Below are 22842 nucleotides of genomic sequence, written 5' to 3'. Positions count from 1 at the left end.
TGTGTTGGATCTAACCATCCCTTTTATTTTCCCCTAGGGCACAATTACTAGATTTATTTTTTAAAAAGAAAAGAGGAGTTCAAAGTGGTTCCATCATCTTTACACGTCCTAGTAGCCACTGGGCAACCAATGAGCACCCCTTGTCCAATGCCTTAGTCTCTCTAGGGTGACCCTTTGGACTCCGTCATGAAATAACCATTGCCTTTGTAGTCTTGATAGACCATTGGCCAGCCCACGTGCACCCTTTGTCTGATGCCTTAGTTGTTTTGGAGCCGAATGCCTTGGGGCCATTATTGGCTAAGCTATGCTTTGTAGTCCCTTCCAGGTTCTCTAGTTTTGGGCCTGAGAGGTGGGTGTCGAGCTTTAAAAATACATTATGCAATGATTAGCTCTTTATTATAGCAGCAATACATGCATATTACCAAAGTTTCATTAAATTACCAAACTTTCCCAGAGAGTGTTGTTGAGCTAAAACACGCTTTTCAACTGATTAGCATTCTTAAACAACCCCAAAACACAATTAATTAATGGAAAACCCTAAAAAGAGGAGTGGTCGACATAGTTTCAGTGGCCTCCCAAAAAGCCTAATTTTTGGGGCACCCTTCTACATTTATAAATAGATAGGCTGCCCCCATTTAGCCTGATTCTGTCTATGCCGGTTTCTCACTCCACGTGCAGATTTCAGCCATCAGCCTCCTCCCACGTGGCTGTCCAGCCCTCATGACTGCTACCACTCCATCCGTGTTTGCTCCTGCTGCAAGTGCCTTCATCCATGCTGACATCAGCTGTTGGCAACATCATCATCTACTGTGATCTAATCATCCAATCATTGCCAGCCACATTAGACACTCTTTCAACCTACGTTTGCACCTGTGCAGCCTAGGCGTCAGTTGTTCATCATCCTGCGGCAGTTTCAGATTTGTATTTGCTGTTTGGGATAGCCGCTAGCCATCACACACACTCCTACTGGTTTTGTCTTTCGGTGTAGGGCTAACTTGCAGATTACTTTGGTCCTACTTGGGCTAGAGACGTGGGGATGTGCACCGTTTCTTTCATGGTTTCATCATCCTAGGAGTGCTTGCTCTTCTTCTAGCATGGTGGTTTTCCCTCTTGAGACGGATCGTGCAACATCTCTCTCGATGCTATCATGGCGGTGACTTCTACCTTGCTCTTCCAGCGGGGTGCTTCATCCACTTCATCCATTTCATCTTCTTTCATTCCTTATGGTTCTCGGCACCATAGAAGATCGACATCAGGCTCCTCTTCCTTCTTCAGCATCTACATCTAGGTTGAGAGGGGGTTCCTACCCTTCTTGGTCTTCTACAGGCTTCAGCACTTTGTCTTTGACATCGGCTTCTTCCCCCTGTTGTACCTTACCCTTTGCATTGCATGATTTCATCAACCTTGTACTAGGCCGCTTGGGCAAGAGAACAATTTTCCCACGAGGGACATTGTCCAAGTGACACCTGCCGCATGAGCATTCTTCAACATGTAGCATACTTTGCATCTCATTGTGTAGAGCATCACTTGAGCAGATCCTAAGATGTTTCCACCAGCAATTGTTGTTACCAAACCATCATTCTCCTTCATCACATGGATACCTCATCACCTATTTTTCCTCGTCATCGACATCGTAAGTGGATGGATAAGCTTGTACTGTTTTGTGATGTGTTGGGTGTACCCTCCCTACTCCCGTATTTTGGGTCACTATTACTCAATCGGCATATATATATATATATATATATATATATACTCTGCCTTTGTAGGGCCTGGTAGGCCATTGGACAGCCGACGTGCACTCTTTGTCCGATGCCTTGTCCTCTCTGGGGTGGCTGCTTGGATTCCCTTGGTAAGATAACCATTGCCTTTGTAGTTTTGGTAGGCCACTAGATAGCCGACATGCACCCTTTCTCCGATGCCCTAGTTGCTTTGGGGTGGGACGACCTGGGGTAAGTACACCACGTGACTGGCCTCACCTTTCAGCTCCGTTTTGGGCCTAAGAGGGGTTGAGCTAAAACATGCTTTTCAGCTGATTAGCATTCTTAAACAACCCCACAACACACTTAATTAATAAAAAACCCTAAAAAGGGGAGCCGTTCGATAGAGTTTCAGTGGCCTCCCAAAAACCCTAATTTTTGGGGCAACCTTCTACATCTATAAATAGACAGGTTGCCCCCATTCAAGCTGATTCTGTCTGTGCAGGTTTCTCACTCCACGTGCAGATTTCAGCCATTAGCCTCCTCCCATGTGGCTGTCCAGCCCTCGTGACTGCTGCCACTCCATCCGTATTTGCTGTTGCTGCTGGTGCCTTCATCCATGTTGACGTCAGCTGTTGGCAACATCATCATCTGCTGCGATCTGATCATCCAGTCATCGCCAGCCACATCAGACACTATTTCAGCTTGCATTTGCACCTGTGCAGCCTAGGCGTCAGCTGCTCATCATCCTGCGGTAGTTTCAGATCTGCGTTTGCTGTTTGGGACAACCACCAGCCATCACACACACTCCTACTATTTGCGTTTGCTGATCAGCATTTGCTGTCACTTGCATTCATCCACCTCATCAGACATTCTGACTGGTGGACACAAACTTGGGATTCGTCTCCGGTGGATGTCACACTTCGACATTGCTTTGCCCTTGAGCGCACTGTACACTCTTACACTCATTTACAACATTCATTCATTTTAGAGTTGTGTTCTCTTTCTCCATTCTTCTGTTTGTGTTTGAGTTTTGATTTTTGTGTTTAGGGTTTGAGTTTTGAGTTTTGCGTTTAGACTTTGAGTTTTTCCCTCTGTGTTTGTCTCTGTCTCTTTGTGTTTCTGTCGTGGTTGTACGCTCTCTGTGTCCTCAGTGCAAACTCTAGCAGTTTCCTTCACAAGTGTCTATGTCCTATAAGCCAAACCCTACTTTGGGAGGATCCATCATCTATAAATAGGAGGCAGTCCTCCACTCAGCCTTAATCTTGTTTTAAGGTTTTCCTCCTGTTGGCACCCACTTCTCCACTACTGTCTACACCCTCCTTGGTGGATACCTCAGTTCGTGGTAGTGATCGCGTCTCCTCAGCTGTTGGTGATAGTTTGCAGCCCTCTTGACCAGCATTCACTGATCAGCGACAGTTTTCATCGTGCATTCGAATGCCTGCAACCATCATCTACTGTCAAAGACTCCTTCCCTACTTGTATTTGCTGCTGCCAGCCCTTGGGCCATCTACGTTTGCAGCATTCATCCAGACACCAGCCTGTTCAGAGGCAGCATACTGCTGTATTTTCAGTTTCCACCTGCCACCTGCCACCTGCTTCATCCTGCCACTATTCAGCCTGTTGCCTACTGTTCAAGCTGCTCTACTTGTGTTCAACCTGATCCAATCTCTCCAAATCTGCATTTTGCTGCTGCTAATCACATATGGAAGCTGCCTACCTCTTTTTAGGATCCATATAGAGTAGGGCACACTCTCCACCTCATAATCTCTACCCTGGTCCTTTAAAAACATGGGAGTTCAAGGTTTGGCATAGCATGTTTACTGCATTGAACATCGTATCTATTCGTTCATTCATTCATCTTTGATGTTTGTTGTCTTTGAGTTACCCTAACTCTACTGAGTTTTATTATCAATTTGTGCTTCGTCATACAATTGAGTTTGTATTTTGTGTTCATGTATATTAGATGAGGAAGTTGACCAGGTTATTGCCAACAATTAGATTCCTAATCAACAAGGATTAAAGCTAAGCAAGAGTGGGATGTGCATGGGCTCGAAGTGATCATGTGAATGGATTTGACAAATGTGTACAAGCCGAGAGCATGTGCTCTAATACCATGTTGGAAATTTTTTTGCTCAAATATATCCATGAGCTAGCACAAGAGATTGGCTATTGAGGATGGTTGATTAAAAAGAGGAGAGAGTAGGTGAGAGAGATAGGTGGAGAGCTTTTGATGCAATTCCAACCAATTCCTCCTTTGGATCATCAATGCGATTGGCAAATTGAAACCTGCAATATGCTTCACCCACTACCGGCCTGTTCACTAGAAAGGGCGGTAGTGTACAACCAAAATACATAAATGCTTTCACCCAATTTACAGTCGTCCACTTTACCTGAACTTAAAGACACAGAATCAAGAAGAAAAACAGGAAGCTAAAATGCTCCTGTTGCCACACAGACACCCTATTGGCCCCTAAGTTAGGCGTCCCTTGCGGTATTTCTTTATTTTTAAAAAGAGAGGGAGTACAATGGGCTGTCTTTCACCTTTTCTAGGTGAAATTTGGCAGCATAACAGTACAATTACTGACCCAAAACAAGCCGACCAGGAGGGGAAACTCTGCCCAAGTCTGAATCTTCTGGTTGGAGTGCAGAATTGACCATTTCAGCCTGCTGTAATTACTGGTTCAGACCTGTTCTGAAACCTGTTTACAGCTCATACTGTTCCTTGTACTGTTCAGCCCATTGTAATTACTGGTTCAGGCCTGTTCTGACACCTGTTTTCAGCTCATATTGTTCCCTGCACTGTCCTGCATCATCTGTGCTAAGTGCCCCTTGATTTTGACATCAATTGGGCTCTGAAATACCCTCTGAACAGTCCAGAATCAGTTCTGGTTTAGTGCTGTTTGAGGCACTTGCTTGGTGAGATTACCAACCTTACCTATCCCTGCTGGGAACTGCAAACAACTGCTCCTGTTCCTGGAGAAAGGAGACTCTTGCCTCATGCAAAAACAATATATTCCACACAGCTGTATACTTGAATTAGAAGAAAAGCCCTTGATTTTGCAGCATAATCGTATTGTCAGGGAGAGAGAGAGAGAGTAGGAAGCAAGCCCAGCCCTTTATGCACCATAGACAAGGTAGACCAGCTCTCAAGAGCTCTCCATTTGCAGCTATCCATCTCCCTTTCACACAATGAGCCCCCCATGCATTGAAACTCGTTTTTGTGCTGCCCTCTCTCTCTCTTTTGGGAATTTATGCCCAAATTGTGACACATGGCATACATGTAACAATTTTCCTGTTTAAACCTTTCGGTCTAAAATTCTCCATCCTCGGTTCAAAATTTGACCTCGGCACAGACCAAAAGATTAATCCTCGTACAAAAACGAAGATAATGACGCGAACAGATTCTGAGGTCCAAAAATAGTAACTCCCTAAATTTTAGGAGTTGCTTCCATTGCATCCCACTAGTCTTCTGACCATCTTTGCAGACTATGGCTACATCCAAATTTACAACGTAGCTCAACTAAAAGTGAATTTCCACCGATGACCCCTCATGGACTAATCTCTTGAAGATTTGTCCATCTTCACTTTGAACTAGTCTCTTCCAGGCTAGTTCTTCAACACACTTGTCCATATACACTTTCACAAGTCTCTTCCAGGCTTGTCAATCTACAGTGCCATCAGTCTCTTCCAGACTTGTACTGGACCTTAACTATCCAGTCTTGACTCACTGGACATTCCTGTCCGTTTCACATACTGGCCATGCAACTCAGGCGTTTAGATTTCAAGAGGGATCCTTCCAAAAAGAAAAACCAAATAAAATATGTAATAAAGAAATCAACAAAAAGGTAATAGTTGTCACAGTCCCTACCAACATCGACTACTAAAGCAATTTCTCACAAACCATTTCTCCTATATGGATTCAGGGGCATGGCAACACTTTGTGTAATGTTAAGTCATTGGAAGACATGGAAAAACAAGATTTCTCCAAATCAAGAGTGTTCTTATGGAGATATCTAGCTGATGCTTGCTTGTGGGTAGCTTTCTTGCCGAACAAGGCATGTCAAGTTTGATTTGCATGTTGTCATGCCCCTTAAGAAATGGTTGAAATGTTCTCTAGGGCTGCCCCACTAAATGGAGCTTGCTAGATTGACTCTCAACATCTTAGTAAGCTCCATTTCTCTCTCTTTTGGGAAAAACTTCAACATTTGGAATTCTTCCCTATGCCTTGAGGTTCTACCTATATTTCTTTGATTGGCTAAGATATTGGGCATTGTGGGCTATATAGAAATCTCACAATCATAGTCTTTGGAAATCCTGTCATTGATATTCATACCTTTTACCGGAGATCACTACAACGATTTGTTTGCCTACCTTTCTCTTCATGCGATGGACCAACAACAGTATTTGCTCTTTTCCCAATAACAACTTTTGTAAACTAATATAAATCCTTCACATCGTTTCACCAAAAAAAGAAAGTGTGCAGGTTGTGTGTGTATTGAGAGGAGGAGCTGGAGCAAACAAGAGAGCATTATCTGCAACCAGGAGTTCAATGTGCCACCTTCCACGATTGTTTCAGCATCACATGATCAGCATGTAATCTCGTGTTTGATCAGGGTTTCAGTGCATCTGGCACTGAGTCAGCGAACATTATCCTGTTCATTCCTTGTAGTCTGTTGGAGTCTCACCTCCGCTGTGCATTGTTCTGCAGGCTGTGTACTGCTGTGTGCAACCATGCAAAATTGTGGTTTAATTATTGGGGTCTCTGCTACTTTGTGGGAACCTTCTGGTTACTCTTTTCTCTTTGTAAACCTCATTCAGGGCTCTCTCAGACTGCAGTCTGTTTACTGTGTGCACCATCCTGCAGCTACCAACTATGAAACCTTCGAAAAGGTATTCAATAAGTGCCAATATCATTTTCTTTCCTAGAAAACAGCTATTAGCTCAAGATGTTGCACCATCGGTTTAATCCAGGTGGATTTACAATTTCTGAAAGGAGTGCATTTTTCTATGCATAGTTCTCATGATGTATTGCTCACTTGTAATAAGCATAAACAAATGCCATTCAAAAAATCTCTGCTCATGCATGGATAGTGCTCAGCTGGTTCATATTCTTCCACGGTGGCCTACAAGGGATCATCAGTCTCTGATAAGGCACCATTATCTGATTTCGGTGGAAGTGGATTTCTCAGATGACATGCAGGAGCATCTTACAGGCATTGCAGCAAGTATGGGTAAACCTGTTTGTCCACCAAGATCTTCTAGAAACAAGAATAGGTTTTGTATACTTTGGGACACAGATGAAGAAAAATTACCACTCAAGGCTATGTGTGTTCAGTTTTTCAAACTGAACAGGGGGGTATTTCCAGCTGCACATTTTGCTAGCCATACATTTGGGCATATGTCTTCAAAATGCCCCTCACTATTGCAGCTTCCACCCCAAATGTTATTCTTCCAAAGGACAATGCAATAAAAATTATGCAGCATGAGAAGGAAAACGAAAATACAAAAGGTGAAGCTGAAATTGGTGCATACTATACAATAGGTGTCTATCAATCATCTCATGACCTTTCACAATACATATCATCACAATGAAACTGACCTTTCCTTATTTTTTGCAAAAAGGTGCAGCCAATTACATTGCTTTGAAGAAGATACAAAAAAAACACAAGTACTCAACAATCTAGCTGGAGCTGAATGCAAACCAAATCAAATGACTACAAGGCCTCTTAGGGCATTCTAGGGGGGATGGTAGAAAGATGCCATGGTGGGGGTATAAGACCACTAGGGATTATGATCGCATACTCTAAAAACAAGCTCTGGTTACCAAGTACAAAGGAACAGCCTTCAAAGCTCATGTTGATGCCATGAGCCCCCCTAAAGTTGCTTTGAGCAGTCTTGAAGGAAGTGGATAAAGGACAACTAGATCTCCACCAAAATGCATATTTAAAAAGAATCTCTCTACTAAAGGTCACTTGGCAGTGGGCCTTCCAAATGTGTGACCCTATGAGGTTCTCACCTCCGATCACAATGCCGAAGGCTCTAGTACTTGGTAGTTGGACAGTGCCTACAAGTCCACCATTGCACATAAACCAACCTCAATGATCAAGATCATGTGACTAGCAACTCTGTCTGATTGAGTAAGTGGCATCCTTGACTAATGGAATCCTAGCAAAAATCTTGGAGGATCATGTATGCTCCTCTCAACATGAAACCACCTTTGGAAGCCCAAAGGGCAGTAAATCACATCTTAGTGAATACTTAACTCAACTTAAGAGTATATTTAGCAAGAAAAATCCACACACAATTGGAGACAGAGTGTTCTTGCACTATACATTGATACTTGTTGGCCCCAAAGCTTAGTGCCCCTTTCGGTATTTCTTTAGATTACTAAAATATGCTTAAAATTGGTTACAAATGGCTGTATTTCAGCGGTTTCTTATGACATAACTAATCCAGGAGTGCACAATGGCCTTGGCACCTTCATTGTTGGTCTCCAACTAGCTATAGTGTGTTCAAAATTGCAAATGAACACTTCAGCTTGCCAAACCCTACAAATGAGAGCAAGCATTTGAACCCAATTTCATGGAACATTTACTAAGATAACTCTTCTACATAGTCCCCATGCAGTTCCATGTTGTTCCTCTCACAAATAGGGGGATTTCTCGCAATGAAAATATGACAATGTCGCTTTCTTTGCGACAAAATCTCCTAGAAAGTATACTAGATGTAAGATTTTGAAGAAGAAAGGATCTCAGCCCATAGTGCTGTCATAACCTGTTTTTTTTATATTTAGCTTAAAAGCGCAATACACCTTGCTATATATGGAGTTATGAGATTTCCTAATGGAATCCCCATGCCAAGAGGAGAAAATTTGGTTGCTATCCACACTCCATCTATGTTGTAAGCTCATTCCATGGTTGAAATCAACAATTTTTTGTAGCAAGAGAGAGAGGAGCGGTGTCTTCAAACTTGGGTTTATCCAAATGAGAGAGAAGAAGCCCCAAATAGCCAAGATAAGCTTTCCAAATAAGTAACTAGTTGCTTCCTAATCATAAGTGAGCCACTCATTAGGCAAAACTTTAACTCGCGGCCTACTTAATAACTTAAGTACCCTAAGTGAGCTACTTATTGAGTGAAACTTTCAATATAACTCAATTCTAAGGTGCAAACTTTTAATTTAATAAAAGTTTCACATTGCATCTTATTCCTTTAGCCTTGGTCATGTACCATATGGTGTGCATACTTGTCTACCATATGCCCTAGTGTCAAGTCCTTCATTGCCTTTGCAATGATTACCATGCCAAGAGCTAGGGATACTAGAATTGAAGTTTATTTTAATTAAAAAATTTTGTGACGTTTAATTAAATCATTAAGTTCATAAGTTCATTTCTCATTCTGGTGACATATCCCCCTCTGGAAAAATTGCGAACGACCCTGATTGCATGCAATTAAGATCCAACACAGCATACTAAATGACCAATACATGTTTTTCAATAACTAAGCATACTACTATTATTGTATGTATTATCAATGTACAGTTGTTTATACATGTTTTCAAGTAACCAAGTACGCCGCTGTTACTCCATGTACTGCCAATGTATAATTATCCATACATGTTTCAATGTAACCAAGTATGGTGCTATTACGCCATGTTTTGGCAATGTACAATTTTTAAAAAGGATGCTAGTTACTGCACTAGTATACAACCAATCACAATTGTACAAACACAGAGCTATGAAAATGGTACTTACTCCACTAGTAAATAACCGAATATAACTATAGAAACACAAGTGGCTAGTAGACTGATCATAGAAGTACTTATATGGAATTTGAAAGATCTCCAAATAATCTCTAGATATATGAGCATATTTCTACTAAGGAAGTAGAAGCACCACCCCCCTCAAGAGTATCATGCAATGCTCTAGATCTACACTTTGTTGAGCTTTTGACTGAGCCCGGACTGAAGATTGCTCCAATTGAAAAGTATCAAAGTAGAAGTTGTAATAGATGAGGTGATTCTATGAAATCATCCTTTTCCATCCATTTTGCATCAAGAGGTGCATAGTTCTAAAACTTCACCAAATAGCGATGGAAGACTTTACCCTTGACCTTCCTTTCCTTATGTGCCAATTGTTTGCTCAGGAACCAAGATTTCATCAAGTTTCTCAGCCTTTGTCTGCATCTCATCATTGATATTGTCAGGCACATCACCATGGAAAGGCCTAAGAAGACTCACCTGAAAAGCATTGTGAATCTTCCACAATGATTAGGTAGCTTCAACCTATAAGCCACCTCATTGATTCTTTGCAACACTTGGAAAGGCCCATAATATCTCATGTTGAGTATAGGGAAAATATGCTCTTTACCCTTCATTTTCTTTAATATGGCCTTTTCAAAGCGTAACAAGACCTAATCACCCTCTGCAAATGCCAACGCTTTGTGGTAACGATCAATTGCCTTTTTTTCGTTTTGCTTGAGACTTTTGGAGAGCTATTTTTACATTAGCATAAGCTTCATCCAAACTCTCGACATACTTGTCGGTCTTAAAGATCTTATCTTTTGTATGTAGAATGGGTGGGACTTTCTTCCCTCCCTCCACAATCTCAAATAGTGCCTTCCAGTGGAACTATGCACTCTGTTGTTATAAGCATATTCCACAGGTAAAAACTATTCCCATTTTGTTTTATGCTCAGATACATAGCATTTCAAAATATCTAGAACAGGAGCATTTGATTCTTCAGAGTTCCCATATGTTTGTGGATGAAAAAAAGATGAGAACTTAAGGGTGGTACCCATATTCTCAAAAATGCCTCTCCAAAAGAGACTCGTCATACGAGGATCCTTGCCATTCACAATAGACTATGGCATGCCATGATATTTAAAGAAGTTTTGCACGAACAATCTTGCCATGTGATCTGCAATTATAATTTTTCTCACCGAAATGAAATGAGTCTGTTTGCTAAACTTGCAAATAATGGTCCAGATGCCATCATTCCCTATAGGTGTCTTGGGAAAATCAAAGATAAAATCCATGGCTATGTTGTACCATGGTCTATCAAGAATAGGCAAGGGCTGCAACAAGCCTGGTAACTTTTGTTGGTCAAGCTTGATCTTTTGACATACAATGCATGTGCGCAAAAAGCAATCTACATCACATTTCAAGGTTGGCCAATAAAAGAAAGTCTCAATTTCTTTCAATGTAGCATCAATGCCATGGTGCCCTGTATACGAAGATGCATGACTTTCAACCATAACCTTGTCTCCTAACTACTCTGTAACATATAATTGACCATGCATTATAAGCAAGCCCTCTCTAAGAGTATAGTGCTCATGGTACTAACCTTTTGATAGTAGATCATAGACTTTAGCGAAGTTCTGATCCTTTGGATATTGCATCTTCATCTCATCTAGCTTATGATGATATGCTATAGACTAGTCACCGCCAGCATTTGGTCATCCAGACAAGTCCCCCTCCAACATTGCCATGGCTCCGCCTCAGCTCCTGTTCACAGCGCTTCCCTGCACCTATGTGCAGTGCTCTGTCCCAACTCTCTAGCCCACCTCGCCAGGTAGAGTTGTTGCCTGGCGTAGCCTAGCTTGCTTGCCAGCTGCCTGAGTGCAGCCGCCCATCTGTCCACCCCTTGCGCAGTCTGTCCATCCCCTGCGCACAGCCTGCCCGCCTCCAACTCGACCTCCAGCTGCTACCTACACTGCGAGATCCGCCACCACAGCTCAAAATCAGAGGTAAAAGTTCTTTTTAAAAAATCAATTTTTAATTCAGATTTACTTCTCTGGAGGAAGGGGCTTGTTGCCCGGGCAAGCAATCTCAGTTTCAGCATGTGTTTGGGATACAATTACAGCCAAGATTTTGTGCATCTTGGGCTAGACATTTCAGGCTTTCACAATTAGCTCAGTGATTGACACATGTACATTTGTGACAGTCTGAAATAGACTGATTTCATGCATTTTGGGACAAGAAATTTTTGGGACTTTTGCATTTTTAGTGATGTTGAGCATTTAATGTACCTTGGACAACGTGCATTTCAGATAGTTTTGATAGAGTGTGATTAAATTTGCTAATTACAGCAAAGTACTTGCTGTAATTTCTGAAAATTCTGAGATTTCCAGGTTGGTCCAACTTGAGATATTGCTCTTTTGCCCTCTAATCAGCAACATTTATCATGGCAAATCAGGGAGGTGATGTCATATGTATCCAAGGAGGATAGGTTGGATGGTAACAACTATTCCCTCCGGTCCTTCATGATGAAGAATGTGCTGATTGTGAAGAATCTTTGGGATTATGTCAGTGGTGAAGAAGTTAGGCCCGAAGTTGTGGCTCCTAATACTCCTCCAAGAGGACGTGGACAACAAGCAACTTAGCCTGTTCAGCCCGCTCCAACTCAGCCACTTCCCCAAAGATCAGCAGCACAAAAGGCATGGGGTACATGGGATGCACAGGCTTTGTCGCTGATTGCATTGTGTTCAGCGGTCTATCATCCCTCACATTCGGTCTGCAGCTTCTTCACGAGAAGCATGGTTAGCCTTAGAGCAGATGTTTGCTAGGAAGAATGAGACACACATCTCTTTCTTTAAAAAAGAGCTTAAGACAGTGAAGATGGATGAGGGTGATTCTATGCAAGATCATCTAAATACCATTCAGGACTTGCCTAAGCAACTTATGAATGTAAATGAGTATTACTCAGATGTGCAGTTGATATCTACTATCTTGAATTCATTGCCGCCCTTGTACTTGGCCTTTCATATGGCCTTGAACCTCACCATGAGGATTTCCCCACAGCCACTCACTTTCCTTTAGTTGGTTAGTTTGCTCTTAGAGGAAGAGTAGACACGAAAGAACAATGGTATGGATGTTATAGCCTCTGAGCAAGCTTTTATGGCAAGGAAAAAGAGCAAGGACAACCAAGCAAAGAATGCTCTGTAGAGCTCTAGGACTTCAGGCACTTCACAAGGCAGCAAGAAACAAGGGGGCACGCAAGCCATGAATGACAAGTGCCACTATTGCAAGAAGCCGGGACACTACATCATTGAATGTAAAAAGCGCATAGCCAAGGAGAAGGAGTCAGGGATGCCTGTTTCTGATACATCTTTTGCTGCTATTGAGTTTGCGTCCTTTGTTGCAGACATGAACTACTGTTTTTACACATGCAGTTATGACTCTTCTTGGGTTGATAGAGCATTTAACTCTATTGAGGATGCGAGCACATGGATTTTTGGCAGTGGTGCTTCCAGGCACATCACATCTCACAGAGATTTGTTTGCTTCTATTGTTGCAGCCCCGATTGGCAAGTCTGTACAATGTGCCAACAATGCATCATACCTTGTAAGAGGTTTTGGGAAGATTGTGTTGACAGCCATTGATGCAGGATACCTTGTTTGTGCCAAGCATAAAGAAGAATTTGTTATCTATTTCTTCTTTGGCAAGGTGTGGTTTGTAAGTCACCTTTGATGATGACAGATGCATGGTGAGAGATAAGGAACATATGACTTTGGTTTTCATTGACACTCTATGTCATGGGTTATATGAGTTGGATGCTTTTTCAGTTGATTAGTCGGAGTATCTAGCATACACTCTTACTCGTGCTATTTCATAGGCGGAGTTATAGCATGCTTGCATAGGGCATATAAACTATGGTAGCTTGATGCTTGTGCATTGTACACAGATGCTTGATAGTTAGACCTCCTCAGCACATATGCGAGGGATGTATTTTGGGAAAAATGCATTGTTTTTCGTTTCTTTGTGATGTTGCTTTTAGAGCAACTGCCAGGTTACAAATTGTGCACTTAGATGTATGTGGCCTTATGCAAACAAAGTCATTGGGTGGTTACAAATTTGTCACTTTCATTGATGATTTTACTTGTTTCTGCTAAGTTTACTCTTTGGTGAAAAAGTCAGAAGTGTATGATGCATTTTTGGCTTTTGTAGCACTTGCTGAAAATCAATCTGGCTGTAGGGTAAAGACTCTCCATTCAGACTCGGGGGGGAAGGGGGATACATGTTCTCTATGCTGAATTATTTTTTGAAGCAGAATGGCATTGTTCATTAGTACACCACTGCTTATACTCCACAGCAGAATGGGGTTACAGAGAGTAAGAATCGGTCACTCATGGAGATGGCCACATGTATGTTGAAAGCAAAGAGTTTGCCACACAATTTTTGGATGGAAGCAGTTATGTGTGCTTGCCCTGTCTTGAATAGGTGCCCCACCAAGGCATTAAATAATGTCATGCCTTTTGAGGCTTGGAACAGCCATAAACCTTTTATTGGGCATTTTTGTACTTTTGAGTGTCTTGCATATGTACACATTCCCAAGGTACTCATGAAGAAGTTGGATAACTAGGCTGTTAAATGTATTTTTGTGGGGTACAGCAATGAGAGCAAAGGATATAGGTTGCATGATCCTGTCTCTAAAAAGGTATTTGTCAGTAGGGATGTGGTTTTCGATGAAAAATCAAAATTATTCCTTGCTGGTTTTAACACATATCAGGCTGCCAATGATATATTTGAAGGGCTGCTGCCCATTTCTTTCGATGATACAGCTGGAGTTCAGCAAGTGAACTTAATGTTCAGCCAGTTGCTCCATTGGGTAATGCAGAAAATCAGTCAATGGCTGATCTGAATATTCAACAAGGTACTAAATTTGAAATTCGGCAAGAGCTTGTACACAGTCAAGAGGCTAGACAAATGCCTAGATGGTATTTGCACACTATGAAAGATAGTCATTTGGATGCTCCTATTGTTGGTCATACTGGAAGGCAAGCTCGTATGCATGATGATGCACATGCCATGGAGTTTGTTATGGCAACAGATACATTTGATGATGAGGAGCCTGAATGTTTTGAGGATGCACAGCATAGTGTGCACTGGATGGTAGCAATGCAAGCTGAGTTTGATTCAATCATAAAGAATCAAACATGGGATTTAGTGTCTTTGCTTGTTGGGAAGAAAGCCACTGGTACAAAGTGGGCCTATAAGCTGAAAATGAATGTAGATGGATCCATTGACAAATATAAGGCCAGGCTTGTGGCCAAGGGTTACACATAGAAGAAAGGCATTGACTATGAGGAGACATTTGCTCCTACCTCCCGCATGACTACCATTAGGTCTATGGTTGCTTTGGCTATCCATTATGAATGGATTGTGCTTCAACTTGATATAAAAACTGCATTTTTACATGGGGAACTTCAAGAAGAAGTGTATGTAAAGCAGCCCATTGGTTTGGTCTGTAAGCTGAAAAAGGCTTTATATGGTTTGAAACAAACTCCTCGAGCTTGGTATGCAAAGATTGATGCTTTTTTACTCAGCCAAGGGTTTCATAAACAGCTCATCAGAGTCTACTCTTTACATATGTAAAGAGGGGGGATCCTTGCTGGTCATATGTCTATATGTTGATGATCTTCTGCTTACAGGGACACATGCTGATCAGATTTCAAAATTTGCAGTAAATTTTTGAGATGTCAGATTTGGGGCCTTCGCACTATTACTTGGGCATTTAGTTCATTCATGATGCTAGAGGCATTGGATTGTCACAGTCGAGATACATTGGTAAACTTCTTGAGAGGTTTGGCTTACAGGATTACAAGCCAGTTTGTACACCAATGGAACTTGTACGAAGTTGTCATTACATGATGACAATGACTTGTTTGGTATCCATATACATGCTCTAGTAATTGGATGTCTTATCTCCCTATGCAACACAAGGCCGGACATACAGTTTGCAATTTCATCCCTAAGTAGATATATGCATCAGCCACGCATGTCACATTGGCAAGCTATCAAGCATGTTTTCCGTTACTTGTAGGGTACTAGGACTCTTGGATTGCTTTATGCCAAGGGGGGACCATTGCACTTACATGCTTATAGTGATTCTGATTGGGTTGGTGATTATGATTCTCGCCACTCCGCTAGTGGCAATTGTTTCTTTCTTGGCGCATCTTGCATCTTTTGGCTTAGCAAGAAACAATCCATTGTTGCCACATTGTCATGTGAAGCTGAATACAAGGCCTGAGCCTTCACTACCATAGTTAAATGTGTATGGCTTAGACGCTTGTTAGCTGATTTGAATATATCTGTCAGGGAGCATACTCCTTTGCTCACTGACAGCCAGAGTGCCATTGCAGTGGCAACCCAATGCTTCATGTACGCATGAAACACATTGAGATCCATTATCACTTTGTCAGAGAGAGGCTACATGCAGGTGATATCAGCCTTGTCTACTATTCTACCACCAGTAATGTGGCAGACATCTTCACCAAAGTTCTTCCTTGTGACAAATTTGAAGCATTTCGCAATGCTTTAAATTTGATCTCCTTTGATGGATGACCCTTGTATCTTGATCACTCTTCCCTCCAGGGGGATTTGTTGTGTTTGACTCACACTTACACTCATAGAGGAGTGTCGGGGATCTTTAGTAGGACAATAGGACACTTTTTACTCTCCGTATGAGAGGTTTTTCCCCCCATATTTATTTCTTTTATTTTATGTGCCTATATTATACAGTTTTAGGCACTTATCGTGTTTCACACTCTTTAGGTGTGAACACCCTCTTACAACCCTAAGGTTTAAGGCTTATGCTTTGTACTTGCACCTTACAGTTTAGATTATTGCATTGGGTGTCATGCTCTCACACTCTACACTGTCAATTGTACTCTCTGCTGAGCTTGGATCTCTTCTACATTATTTAAACAAGAAGTTTTTGAGTTGTTCATTGCTATAAGAACCAATGACAAGATTGGCCCTTAGATAGCGGGCCTTCATGCTAGGATAACTAAATTTAATTAATGAAAGGCTGAACAGTTGAAATATAATATTCAATTTAATTATTCCTGTGGAAAGCCATGTTAACATAGGAATGGCATGGCTGTACAAGAGAATCCATCACAAGCAGGAGAAAATCTATCACTAGCAAGATCAAATCATTACCTTTGGAAATAGTCTTAAAGTGTTCTATCATTATTCATGTTGTGCCAAGGCTTGGTACAGCAAAAAACAGGCTGGGACGAGTTGTCTTAAAGTGTTCTATCATTATTCATGTTGTGCCAAGGCTTGGTACAGCAAAAAACAGGCTGGGACGAGCTGTTTTCAGCACTGTAGAGTTGTTCCCAGCTGTGTAGGACTGGTTGGAGGTGTCTCCAGCTGGGCAAAAGCATCTCGTTGCTTGAAGGAGCTGTTCACAGAAAGGGAAGGCTGTAGTAGAGCTGCCTATTCGGTTCTAGGACTGTTTCTATCAGTTTTGCTGAGGTTGAGAGCTTTTTGAAGAGATCTGTCATAGCAAATTTTGCCAAAATCAGGTTTTTCTAATGAGATCCAATGTTGGGCAGGTTGGTCTTCAAGTGCCTCCCTAGAGTCTCAACTCGTTTGGTTTAGATTTGGTGCTTTTGGTCTCAATTGGTGCGAGTTGTTGGAGACAAGAGCAAAAGCATCTAAGATCCATGAACAATCATATTGACCTTTTAGTAATGATAAAGAAATACCACAAGGGGTGCCAACTTCCAGGGCCAATCTATCTTTGTGTTTTGGTGTACAGCCATTCGAGCTCTATTCTTCATTCTATTTTTCTGTTGCTGAATTTCTGTGTTTAAGATTAAGTGCTGCAAAGTTAAGTTACATTGTCCTTTGATTCACCTAAAGGCCAATTTCACTTTGGCTAGGATCTTAGATGCTATCTCTAAACAAGATAAATGTTAGCTCTCCCTCACATGATGTGCAATTTTTTTCCTCTCTCATTTGGGATGATATGAATCAAGCCCTCAAATAGACTCTCTAGCATGCTCTACTTGCATCCACACTCTCTTGAAAACCCACCCTACTGCAAGATCTCCCACATCTATGAAATCATGCCATATGGATACCATCCTCTGTTGAGATCCATCCTACAAGACTCAAAGTTACTCATGTAGGAGAAGCATCTAAAGGTCCTCCTCTAGAAAACGAGTCAAATTATGTGGGGTGACTACTCTCCTTGTGTGCTTTCACATGCACTCTAGCTTGGAGCCGTATGTTGAAAAGCATTCTTACTGCTAGCAAGTCTTGTAGAAGGCAACGGTTATATCAATAAGGTCATATGGTCTCTAGAAAAAATCCACCATTGCTAGCTTTGGCTTCAAACACTAAGCTAAAAGCCTCCCTTACTACTAACAAGGCTTGTAGGAGCCATCAACTCTCCGTGTATGGTCTTCCTCCTCTACAAAACTTCCACCACGATTGGGCAGGTATAAATTATAATGAGGTCTACTCAACATACACACAAGTGCAGACTGAGCCGCCAAGTTAGAGATGTAAGGGCTTGTGTTCCTCTATCTTAGGCTCTCTATCACAAAGCTGGAAAATCCTATCTACTATTGGAATATCTATCCATCTACTTGTCTCTATTCTCAACTTATGGGAGGACATGTGCATCTGTCCAATAGTAATCCACATACCATGGGAGAGGTGCATCCCCATATATTGTGGTCGGATAATAAATCCTTAGAGAGGTACAAGAAGTGGCTCTGGTAAAACTCCATCTTCGGTTCTAACACTGTCGTGCCGCTACGTACACACCGTGTAAAAAAATCTAGAGTGCGGCTTCCTTTTAGATTTAGAAAACCAATGCCACTTTAGGCATTAATGTTAGTGCCCATGGTTCAAAAAATTAGATTTTTTTGGACAATTTTTTAGCCAATTCTTGATATTCTAGATATTATCTCTTGTAAAAATCCATAAAACTATAGACAACTTCTAGATTAGGATGACATGTAAAAGAAAGCATATAGCTTTCAGCCAATTTGAGAGGATTTTATGTAAAAAGAGAGACTGACGAAATCGCACGACATGCGATCGCTGTTTTTAGGCAGTGAACACACTCCAAAGGGGGAGATGAAGGAGTGATCTGGCGGAATTCTGGCCAGGTATGCTGGTATTTTACCCCCCTTTCAGAGCCAATAGAAGCATCAGATTGGCGATTTGAGCAGCATAGAGGAAGGTATTATTTTATACACGTTTTTTTCTATTAGAGTTACATCTTCTCATAATGCTGAAAGAAACTGACAGGCTTCATCTTTGTTAGTATTTTTCTACATTTTCTAATTCTTTTTTGGAGTATTCTTCTACGTCTTCAATTTCTTTGAACCCCTTCTCTTCCGTCTACTCCTCTCCCTGAATCTACCTTCACCCTGCTGTCTCTTATCTTTAAGAACTTGGCTTGAAACCTTCAACCCTTCTCTTATCTCTACCATCTCCGGAGTCTAAGCTCTTGAATCCCCCATACATTCTTATCTTGCCAAATTCCTGTGGTGACCTTCAACCCTATGCGCTGCAACATTGGTGAACCCGATATGAAGGTTAGTGTAAGAGAACTCCAAGATGGGGGATTCTTCAGGAGATACTCTACAACAATTGGTGCACATACTACAGCAGACTCAGCAACAAGAAATCCAAATGTTACAACAACAATAACGAAGGCAAGATGAAGAGAAGATTGATTCCACAGCTATCAGGGCCCTAGAGGAAGTTGGGAGTGAATTAAAACAATTTAATGGTCAAAATGTCTTTTTTTTAATTCACTCGTATGTTGAGAAAATGCTCTTCTTTGGTGTACCGCAACATGCATGGAGTCGCTATTTTGCCAAACTAGCCAAGCATGGGCTTCAAGAAAGAATCCATGGTCTTTTTCAGCAAGATGCGGATTGGGCTGCAATCAAAAAAGCCCTACGCGAAGAATTCTTCTTAGAGGACTCTGGCCTAATGACGAAAAAACATTTCACTGATTGGGTTGAGAAATACAACAAAGGTTTAGTTGCAACAGCTTTATACCATGAGTTTGAAAGTAGATTTGGGCAACTTGATGCTGAAGACCAATAAAGTATTCCTTAAGACTGTAGATCCCATTCTGCAAGAGAAGCTTGCTGATCGCCTAGAAGATGCTACCTTTGAATCAGGAGTCAAGACTGCATGGACAGATGCTACTGATGCAGTTAACATGATTGCTTGAAGAGAGCGGATGCGACTAAGATTGGGCTCTACTTCAACTTCAACCACTCCATTGATGGAGCTTGTTCCACCTTCAAAATCCCCTATTCCTTTGACTAATTAACCAACTCTTTCTTCTTCTATTCCTTCTAAAAATGATGTCATGGATAAACTCATTAAAAGCATGCATGGCCATCTGAATCTTACAGAAATTAGTTCCAAGGTAAAGAAGCTGGATGTCAAAGTTGAAGAACGAGGACGATCATCAACTCAAAGACCCATGAGAGAAGGCTTTAAGAGGCACTGTATTTGGTGCGACAGCCAACAACATGACAAGAGAGAGTGTTTTGCCTTTCGTGAGGTTGAAGCATAGAAGCTCGTCTTTTGGAAAAATGGAAAAATTCATGCAGCTGAAACTGGTTTTTCACTAGAGTCACATTTTGGCAATGGTGGAATGAAGAAAAGATTAGAAGATTTAATTGTAAAGAATGCCTATGCAGCAATTAATGCAGCTACTTATGGGCTGCAAATTGAGCCAACTAAATCAAGTTTGAAAGCATGTAAAGCTAATGTGTAATCTAAAGTATGGATGCATACACTAGATCAAATGGAACGTGGTAAAGCAGCCAAAGAAGATTTGACTAATGCTAGTCAGTGCATTCGAGGAATAACTATTTGGAAAGAACCGGTAGATTCTTTTTCCACCTTTGCACATTTGGTTGATGTCAATAAAAAAGAAGTCTTGATTGAAGAAAAGAGAAGAAGAGAAGATGAATCAAGGCCTTCCTCTTCTGGACCTCCAAAACGGGTAACTAGAAGAACGCCTGAACAACCAAAGCTTGCTGAAAATATAATCCCAGATCAAGAGATGGAAGATGCGCCACAAACAAAGAAGACCGAAGGAAAGAAGAAAGGCAAGTAGCCAGGCTACAAATTGCAGTCTGACATAGAATCTGCAACCGATCTCAAATGAGTCCTAGAAGAATGAATTTTGGGAAGCAAAATTGAATTCACCTTAGGCGAAATTCTTGGAATTGCCAAACGTGAATTCCATGATGTAATTATTAATATAATCAAAAGGAAAAGACAATATGTTAGTGATGAAGCTAAAGAAACAGTGTATGCTTTTTTGCAAGTTCTTTGAGTTTTTGTGCAGGATAAAGAGAAGCTAACTTTACAAGGAATTCATCTTGAAGCAATTAAAGAATTAATTGCAGCAATTGAAGTTGAAGATAAAGAAAGCATGAATGCAAAAATTAAAGAAGTGAAAGATGAAAATGTAATGGTCGGTTGGTTCAAACGAGTTGGGTAGCCCACCTCTCAAAAAGAAGGCCGTCTACAGCACATGTATGAGGAGGAAGAGGCTTGGTTCATTCCAAGTAGTCACTACTCCTGTATGCATTGGGCAAGAGCAACAACAAAGACAGTCGTTAAAATTGAAGAAAAAGAAACACCATGTATTGCACTCTTAGACTATGGCTCGGAGATAAACATCATGGCAAGGAGTTTCTATGAAAGTAGCGGATGGCCCACAGATGTTAATCCAGGTTGGCAAATGAAAGCTGCAAACAACTCTTTTAGAGAGTTATATGTTGCATGTCCTTGTTGGGTATCTCACACGCCTTACTTACGCCTACGCTCATATGGGAGTGTGCGGGTGATCACTAGGACACTGGGGCACTTTTTACTCTCGGTAGGAGAGGTTTTTTCCCCCAGGTTATGTGTACTATTTTGTATGTGCTTGTGGTGCACACTTACGGGCACTTACTGTGTTCGGGTGTGAACAGCCCCTTATAACTCTAAGGTATAAGGGTTATCATTTGTACTTTCAGCTAACACTCTATTCAGTACTATTGCATTGGGTGTCGTGCTCAACTCTGTCTCTCACTCTCACACTGTCTACTGCACTTCAGCTGCACCTCGATCCTCTCCCATCTGACATTTGGTATCAGAGCTCAGCTCAGAGCAGTCTTCAGTCTACAGTCTGCAGCCCCCGCCAGTTCTGCCCCAGCCGCCTGTTCCTGCCCAGTTCTGCCTGCGCCTGTCAGTCCGTCAGCGCGCAGCACCAGGCGACTCCTCTGCCCAGCGTGCAGCTCCAACAATCAGCGTGCAGCACCGCCCTGCCCAGCGCGCCACCTGTACCTGCGTACTGCCACCTCTGCCCAGCGAGTCCTCTGCCCTGTGTCTGCCCAGCGTGCCCCTTCGCCTGTCAGTCTGCCTGCGCAGCCTCCCTGCGCTGAGCTAGCCTGTGCCGTCAGCTCCAGCTGCCAGCGCGCCACCTGTCTCCACCGCCCAGTCCTGGGTGCCACCTCCTCTGCCCAGCGCGCGCTCAGTCCTGCCTGCGCGTGTCACTGGACCTGCACGCCTGTACCTGTGCGTCAGTCCGACTGTACCCAGCAGTCATTACCTCGGGAATCGTGCCCGTCGTCAACACGCAGAGGTAACATTCTGCACTTTTCTTTTACACAGGAGTTCGTGCAACAGGTTCAGGTTCAGCATTGGGAAACGTGCAGCAGCAGCAGGTTCAGTTTTCAGCATTGGGAAACGTGCTGTGTCTGTCTGTGACACATTGAATGCACATTCTGGGGCTTTTGTAACAGACATTTGTGACAGAAATTTTGGGCAGAAAATTTTGGGGCTTTTGATGTTTTAGTGCTGCTGAGCACTAATTGCACCTTGGGAAGCGTGCATCAGTGACAGTTTTTTTGACAGAGTACCCTTTGCACATTAATTGCAGACTTGTGTTTGCTGCAATTTCTGGAAATTTGCAGATTTCCAGCCCGTACTGCATTGACATTGCTCTATTGCCTTTTGGAAAATAATGGCAAATCAGGGAGGAGATGTATTCACCTATGTGTCCAAGGAAGACCGATTGGATGGGAACAATTATTCCCTTTGGTCTTTCATGATGAAGAATGTATTAGTGGCAAAAAATTTGTGGGATTATGTCAGTGGAGAGGAAGCACGACGGGGAGTTGTGGCTCCCGCTACTCCTCCTCCAGGAGGACGTGCAAGAGGGCAACCTCAGCCCCCTCCACCTCAGCCCGCTCAGCCACTTCCCCCAAGAACTGCAGCTCAGAAAACTTGGGATACACGGGATGCACAGGCTATGTCGCTGATTGCATTGGCAGTTCAGCGTTCTATCATTCCTCATATTCGTTCAGCAGCTTCTTC

The 22842-nt window shown here is 42.2% G+C and overlaps 1 protein-coding gene and 1 long non-coding RNA gene across 3 annotated transcripts in view; one reads left to right on the top strand and one right to left on the bottom strand.

The window, feature by feature from the left end:
* The window catches only part of LOC148033956 (cilia- and flagella-associated protein 70-like), a 173696-nt gene that overhangs the window by 13558 nt on the left and 137296 nt on the right, over positions 1–22842 (bottom strand). Inside the window, exon 7 of one of the 2 annotated variants that reach the window (XM_087681938.1) lies at positions 11090–11410. The exons of the other annotated variant lie outside the window; for it this stretch is intronic. Within the exon in view, the coding sequence (XP_087538064.1) occupies positions 11402–11410 (9 nt within the window). The 3' untranslated portion in view covers positions 11090–11401. Of the gene's footprint in view, positions 1–11089; positions 11411–22842 lie in introns of those variants that run through there. 2 annotated transcript variants of the gene reach the window in all.
* The window catches only part of LOC148033957 (uncharacterized), an 88567-nt gene that overhangs the window by 18333 nt on the left and 47392 nt on the right, over positions 1–22842 (top strand). The window lies entirely within an intron of this gene.

This window comes from Lygodium microphyllum, chromosome 7 (genome assembly GCF_053477565.2).
Source record: "Lygodium microphyllum isolate KBCC chromosome 7, Lygodium_microphyllum_v1.1.10, whole genome shotgun sequence".
Lineage (NCBI taxonomy): Eukaryota > Viridiplantae > Streptophyta > Polypodiopsida > Schizaeales > Lygodiaceae > Lygodium > Lygodium microphyllum.
Note: the sequence above shows the minus strand (reverse complement) of the source record. Positions and strands in the feature narration are given on the sequence as shown.